The sequence below is a fragment of the Ranitomeya imitator genome, chromosome 2 (assembly GCF_032444005.1).
Source record: "Ranitomeya imitator isolate aRanImi1 chromosome 2, aRanImi1.pri, whole genome shotgun sequence".
In the NCBI taxonomy this organism is placed as follows: domain Eukaryota; kingdom Metazoa; phylum Chordata; class Amphibia; order Anura; family Dendrobatidae; genus Ranitomeya; species Ranitomeya imitator.
In genome coordinates, this window is record NC_091283.1 from 799,334,056 (window position 1) to 799,342,109 (window position 8,054).

The window sequence follows — 8,054 nt, forward strand, 5'->3', positions numbered from 1 at the left end:
CGGAAATAATTTGCAAAGTGTGGTTAGAGACATGTTGCGTTTTTGGAATTGCATTGTATATATGCAGAAGCTGCTAATGAAATTATATTTCAAATCAAAATAAAATATTAAAATTTCATATTTTAATTTCCCTCTTCTTTTCTGCAAAGATTGTAGTCATCTCCGTAAATATTAAACTTGTCTTACATCTTCCTGGAAGCCTTAAAAGCTGAGGGTGTCTGCCACCTCCTGGCCAAGATATATGCCAAAAGAGACAGCCACATGATGATAACGTACTGCAATAGTGCAATGTTACATTTTAAGGTTTCGGTTCTAATTCATATCCCATATTTTTGGTTAAATAAGTAAATTGTTTTAAATATTGAATCCAAAGAGCCCACTGAATTCTGATAATAAGAAGCCCTACAATATGTTTTCCGTCCTCCGCTATAAATATTAGGAATTATTATCATGCACGATTATGACTGCTCTTATTATGTTGGGTGCAGTGATCAGATGCGCTTAGTGCTAATGGTAAATCCCAACCTTATCATCACAGTGGAACAGCTAACAAAAACAGACTAATTCCTACTGTGAAGGTCATATCTGTTGATATTATTATTTTCTGGGTGACTTCTTATAAGGTTGCAAGAATAGGTCTTCATATAATAACGGTAATTATTATTTGTAAACTGAAAATGGAAAACATAATTGTAATGGAAGCGTGTTTAGTCTAATTCCCTTTATCTCTTGCCAGGATCCTAGGATAAAGACACAAGAATCCATACACATTAGTTGAAAATTTGCCTAAGGCTTCTTTCAAACTTCAGTTGTTTGGCGTCAGTCTGCTCCGAAATAGTGACGGATCCGTCACAATTGTTGTGAAAACGGTTCTAACGGATCCTTGTTTTTTTTACGGATCCGTTACTTGGGGGTTGTCTGGGAAAAGTATCTACTTTTTGGAGCATGCGCAATTGAAAAAGCGGATTGGGGCGACGGATCCGCCAAATGACGGTCGCGACGGATCCGTCGCCCATAGGCTGCCATTCTATGGAATGGCGGATGTGACGGATCTGTCGCGAACCGCGATTTCGGTGCAGATAAAAAACATTATAATGTCCGTCAATGTCTAGATGACGTCCGCCAAATCTCGACGGATCCGTCACATGGCGGATGGAACGGACGACCATCCGCCACAATCCGTCGCTAATGTATGTCTGTGGGAAAATAGCGGATCCGCCCCCCAAAAAATGGCAGATCCGCTATTTGAGGAAAATGGCGGTTTCAGACTGACGCCAAAAGACTGAAAGAGGCCTAACCCTTCAATTTTTCAGTAGTACCAGTCAACTAATGGCGACCCAAAAACTCACTTTGGTCCATATGAGAAAACCAATGTTATTAAATACCCGTGATAGCTGGAGGCACTGTTGGAGATTTATTTTTTTTATTGAGGTGCACAAACTTTACAGGGGATATCCTCTTTCAGTAAAGTGGTCCCTAATGTGCATAGAGCACATTAAATAACAAATTTATCAGGTACTCGCCCTCCCAGAGTTCAGCGCTGGCTTCCCGCTGCTGCTGCAGTCCTATGACTAGAATTGTGACACCATGCCAACAGCACGTGTTAATAAAGCAGTAACGACACTGGGCCTGCAACAGCTACGGAAAGACGGTGCAGGACCCAGGAAGGGTAAGTACCTGATTACTTTAAGTGGTTTACATACTTTAGAGACCACTTTCCTGAAAATGGATATCCCCTTTAAAATGAATCTGTCAGTAGGATTATCCCTCCTAAGCCGTCTCTATGGGCATGCAGGTCGTAGAAAGTTACAAAAAATGATCTTGATATCTGCGATCCGATGTATTATTTCGGAGACGTCCACGTTTTTCTTAATATGTAAGTGAGCTGTTAAGATCTATAGGCCGGACATAGATCTCCCTGAGAACTATCTCCAGAACTTATTGTAGATGAAAGGAGATGTTACTAAGGTGAGACATGTAATGACTGACAGTGTGCACTCCTGATCTACATGTCTCACACTGGTGATGCCCCCTTTTTATTTAGAATATTCTCTGGAGGCAAGTTCTCTGGGAGATCTATGTCCAGCAAATAGATCTTAACAGCTCATTTACATATTAAGAAAAATGTGTATTTCTCTGGAATAAGACATCGGATTGCAGATATCAAGGTATCCTTTTATTCATCTTTCTGTGATCCACATGCCAATGTAGACCACTTAGAGGTGTTGACCCTACTGACAGATTCCCTTTTTAAGTATTCTGGTGGTGTTTATTAGTAGCTTGTTTTTTTCACTTGACTGATCGTACATATGCTTTCAGTGAAGGTGAGAGTGTATGCTTAAACAAGTGATTGGCCAACAGGGTATTGATGGTTAAATAGATTAATTAAAAAAAACAACCCTCACCTGGAATCTATGGTTGGAGGATTATATATATATATATATATACTGTATATATCTATATATATAATTGTCTAAGGGTCACTTCGTCTGTCCTTCTGTCTGTCATGGATATTCATTGGTCGCAGCCTCTGTCAGTCATGGAAATCCAAGTCACTGATTGGTCGTGGCAAAACAGCCACGACCAATCAGAGACGGGCACAGTCCGGAAGAAAATGGCTACTCCTTCCTCCCCGCAGTGAGTGCCCGGCGTCCGCATACTCCTCTCCGGTCAGTGCTCACACTGGCAGTGTTGACCGCGGTGTAATGTACTCGGTCAACGCTGCTATTAACCCTGTGTGACCAACTTTTTACTATTCATGCTGCCTATGCAGCATGAATAATAAAAATATCTAATGTCTAATATGTACATCATCATCTCGCGAGACCGCAATGCAATCTTCAGACCGGAGCGCGTGACGAGCATCTGGAACCGGCCGCTTCAATCTGGAGGCTCCAGGAGTTGAGTATGTAACTATTTTTTATTTTAATTCTTTTTTTTAACAGGGATATGGTACATACTACGTGACTGGCCAATATACTACGTGACTGTGCTGTATACTACGTGGCTCTGTGCTGTATACTACGTGGCTCTGTGCTGTATAGTACGTGACTCAGTTATATACTACGTGGCTCTGTGCGGTATACTACGTGGCTCTGTGCTGTATACTACGTGGCTCTGTGCTGTACACTACGTGGCTCTGTGCTGTACACTACGTGGCTCTGTGCTGTACACTACGTGGCTCTGTGCTGTACACTACGTGGCTCTGTGCTGTATACTACGTGGCTCTGTGCTGTATACCAGGGGTCCCCAACTCCAGTCCTCAAGGCCCACCAACAGGTCATGTTTTCAGGATTTCCTTAGTCTTGCCCAGGTAATAATTGCATCACCTGTGCAATGCAAAGGAAATCCTGAAAACATGACCTGTTGGTGGGCCTTGAGGACTGGAGTTGGGGACCTCTGCTATATACTACGTGGCTCTGTGCTGTATACTACGTGGCTCTGTGCTGTATACTACGTGGCTCTGTGCTGTATACTACATGGCTCTGTGCTGTATACTACGTGGCTCTGTGCTGTATACTACATGGCTGGGCAATATACTATGTGGCTGGCCAATATACTATGTGACTGGGCAATATACTATGTGACTGGGCAATATACTATGTGACTGGGCAATATACTACATAGCTGGGCAATATACTGTGTGACTGGGCAATATACTATGTGACTGGGCAATATACTATGTGACTGGGCAATATACTATGTGACTGGGCAATATACTACATAGCTGGGCAATATACTGTGTGACTGGGCAATATACTATGTGGCTGGGCAATATACTATGTGGGCTGTGCAATATACTATGTGGGCTGTGCAATATACTATGTGGCTGGGCAATATACAACGTGGCTGGGCAATATACTATGTGACTGGGCAAGCTGGACAAAATACTACGTGGCTAGACAATATACTATGTGACTGGGCAAGCTGGACAAAATACTACGTGGCTAGGCAATATACTATGTGACTGGGCAAGCTGGACAAAATACTACGTGGCTAGGCAATATACTATGTGACTGGGCAAGCTGGGCAATATACTATGTGACTGGGCAATATACTACGTGAACTACGTGGCTGGGCAATATACTACGTGGCTGGGCAATATACTACGTGGCTGGGCAATATACTACATCGCTGGGCAATATACTACGTGGCTGGGCAATATACTACATGGACATACATATTCTAGAATACCCGATGCGTTAGAATCGGGCCACCATCTAGTCTACTATATAATTGTCCAAGGGTCACTTCCGTCTGTCTTTCTTTCTGTCTGGCACGGATATTCATTGGTTGCGGCCTCTGTCTGTCATGGAAATGCAAGTCGCTGATTGGTCTCGCCAGCTGCCTGTCATGGCTGCCGCGACCAATCAGCGACGGCCACAGTCCGATAAGTCCCTCCCTACTCCCCTGCAGTCAGTGCTCGGCGCCCGCTCCATTCTCCCCGCAGTCAGTGCCCGCTCCATACTCCAGTCAGCGCTCACACAGGGTTAATGCCAGCGGTAATGGACCGTGTTATGCCGTGGGTAACCCACTCAGTTACTGTCGCTATTAACCCTGGGTGACCAAGTTTTTACTATTGATGCTGCCTAGGTCTAGTATTAAAAATAATAAACCAAAAAACCTGCTATTCTCACCTTCCATAGTCCGACGATGCGCCCGTACCTGCCGCCAGCTTCCGTTCCTAGAGATGCATTGTGAAATTACCCAGAAGACTTAGCGGTCTCGAGAGGGATCTGGTGTCCACACTGCTAAATACTACGTGGGCTGTGTTAGATACCGCGTGGCTGCTATATACCACCTGGCTAGTGTTAGATACTATGTGGGCTGTGTTCAATACTGCGTGGGCTGCGTTATATACTACATGGCTGCTATATATTATGTGGCCAGTGTTACATACTAAGTGGGCTGTTATATATACTGCGTGGCTGCTATATACTGTGTGGGCTGTGTTATATACTGCGTGGGCTGTTATTTACTGCATGGCCTATATTAAAGCATCGGGTATTCTACAATATGTTTATAGCAGCCACATGGTATATACCACAGGCCACGAAGTACTCCTATATACTACGTGGCCTGTGCTATATACTATGTGGCTGATATATACATTCATAAATACATATTCTAGAATACCCGATGCGTTAGATTCGGGCCACCATCTAATATATAATTGCCTAGAATACTACTTCCTGCAATTTGTGCCAACTTCCGTGGCTTTGTCCGGAGCTAATGTCCGGAGCTAATGTCCGGAGATTAATTGCCTAGAATACTACTTCCTGCAATTTGTGCCAACTTCCGTGGCTTTGTCTGGAGCTAATGTCCGGAGCTAATGTCCGGAGCTAATGTCCGGAGCTAATGTCCGGAGATTAATTGCCTAGAATACTACTTCCTGCAATTTGTGCCAACTTCCGGAGCTAATGTCCGGAGCTAATGTCCGGAGCTAATGTCCGGAGCTAATGTCCGGAGCTAATGTCCGGAGATAAGTGACTTCAACAGTGTCCAGTGTCTGGTTGCCGCCTGCTGCGAGCGACCAATCCGAAACGTGCCGTACTGTGACACACTCCGTCCACCATTTTGGTGTGATTTTTGAATTTTTACCTCACAGCAAGTTTCTACTGCGTGGAGGCGGGCCCAGTGACGTTGCTCTTCAAGCTCCTGCCGAATTTCGTCAAAAAAATGATAATACCATTTACCAAAACTATATATATTTAGTTGTGAAGTGGTTCAGTGACATTTTCACACCAATTTTGAACGTTTGTTTGGTGTTTTCTCCATATACTGCCTATTATTTTTGTTCTTTCTTACTATTATTTATTAATTGTATTATTCTTACATTTGAATAAATAAAGTATATATGGATTCTAGACTCCCGATTCTTTAGAATCGGGCTGCCATCTAGTATATATATAATCAGTATTACATCCTGCCTCAGATTCTCATGCTTCGGCTTATTATTTGTTCACTGACTGTTCAATATCTCAATTTCTGTGCTTTTTTTCAGCTGGACTTCCATTTATAATGACGGGAGAACTTTTCATGCAGTCACATCGGCCCGCAGCTTATATTGTCGGAGGAACACTCAACTGGCTTTCAAACTTTACAGTTGGTTTTGTGTTCCCTTTTTTACAGGTAATTGCCTTTATTTTTTCATTATGGCATTAAACAGTATGCCATGTTTTATAAATGAACCCATAGTACTTGAACTACGTGGTGAATTAGAAGAACTGGTCTATCATAAACTCAACTGACAGACATTGCTGTTGGGCAACAAATTGGTCTTAATGGGAGTATGTCAGCATAAAATGACTGTTCAACCCAAGCACAGACACTTGGTGCACCCTTGGTGTGGCCATTCAGTTCATTGCACCTTTCCATTGACAGGTTTTATATCCATCTCTGCCTTCCTCTTCTTTGATTGACAGCTCTGGCATTACAAGAGACAAAGAAGTGGAGGGCAGAGATGGATAAAAAAACCTGTCAATGGAAAGGTGCAATGAACTGAACGGCCACACCAAGGGTGCAACAGGTGTCTGTGTTTGGTTTGAACAGTCATTTTATGCTGACAGAATCTCTTTTAGTGAGAGAGTAATCAATGACTATTTTGTCCAATACCCTATTGCACTAGTGAACTAGTAATATCATTTATTTATGTAACTTAACCAATTCTCCACTGACTACAAGCAAACCATTTGTATCTCTAATATTTAGTGGTTTTGTTTTGGCTCTTTGGCTTTTTTTCAAAAAAAGTCTTTGACTGGTAACCTAATTTTTAGCAAAAATTTTGCAAAATGGCTTGGGTCATGAATCTTTTAGTTTTTGCCACAGTGTATGATTTTTTTTTTTTAGGTTAGTCATATCAGGCAGGTCTTCATTCTGGCTCATGTGGGAGAGTTCGGTTTTGGAGGGAAATCTACTCTATTAATTCATATGCTCTAATATGGAGCTTTTACCAAGGTTACCCTTGTGAGAAAACACTGTCAAAGCTCAAAAGTTACAGAAAATATGTTTTTCCCCCAAAAAGTGGTGTAGCTTGGATTTTCAGTAGCGGGCAACGTAAGTATTTTGCACCCATCGTCTACCCGCATTTTCCCTCTCCACACTACACCACAGAGTGCCACTTCTATCCCTAGGCTGTGTGCTAGGTCTGGTATGGGGAAGAGGTACAATACTAGAAAATACAGATAACAAACACATTTGTTAAAATATACAATATGTCTGACCCATTTGAATGTAAGTGAGTCGCAGTAACGAATAGATAGCCCATCGACAAGAGCAGTTTCTTAAATGCCGGACAATTCCTTTAGTTCTGTAATACTCAGGATTGAACTTGTGAACGAAACTAATTTTGTAATTTTCCTTGCAGATGTCGGCAGGAGCATTCTCCTACCTGGTGTTTTGTGCGGTTTGTCTATTTGTAGCTGTCTACGTTTACTTTATCATTCCAGAAACAAAGAATAAAACCTTTTTGGAAATTAGCGAAATGTTTTCAAAAGAAAAATCTTTGTCGAAGCCAGTAATACTTGTAGACGATGTGAAACTAAAGAGATTCAATGGATATGGAGCATTAGAGAGCAGTTCACTGGAATACTCCCTACCATGAAAATGACTAAAATCATGATCAAGTGGAAGCTTCCCAGTCTGTGGGACAATGAGCCAATGTTGGCGTGTGTAGGATGTGCTGGATTTGTGGTGATGTCCAGAGCCCAAATTTGGGCGTCCAGTTATTTCAGACTTGTCATAAAAAGTGTTCCCATTACTGAAAATGATTTCTTAAATAAATTTCATGATGACTTCGTAATTAGTAGCCAAAATTATTTCTATTTAAATGTCTCACTCAGAAAGGGTCTTTAGAAGGTGGGGATGAGAAGTAAGGCCACCGTGTTTTTACCAGAATTTTGAGGTGAGACTCCTTGAAATGTTACAAAATGATTACACACCTCAAAATTGCTCAAAACATTTGCGACTTTGGGAGAGCTGGTTAGAATTGGCGTAGAAACACCAATGTAAGTGGAGCTGGGGCTCGACTGGGCGTGACTGAGCATACTGGACAA

The 8,054-nt window shown here is 42.2% G+C and overlaps 1 protein-coding gene across 3 annotated transcripts in view; it reads left to right on the top strand.

Moving 5' to 3' along the window:
* The window catches only part of LOC138665851 (solute carrier family 2, facilitated glucose transporter member 9-like), a 147,546-nt gene extending 139,745 nt beyond the window's left edge, over positions 1-7,801 (top strand). For all 3 annotated transcript variants that reach the window (XM_069753750.1, XM_069753751.1, XM_069753752.1), the window contains 2 exons: positions 6,005-6,132; positions 7,367-7,801. In XM_069753750.1, the coding sequence (XP_069609851.1) occupies positions 6,005-6,132; positions 7,367-7,603 (365 nt within the window). In that variant the 3' untranslated portion in view covers positions 7,604-7,801. The remainder of the gene's footprint in view (positions 1-6,004; positions 6,133-7,366) is intronic.
* Positions 7,802-8,054: the final 253 nt, after the last annotated feature.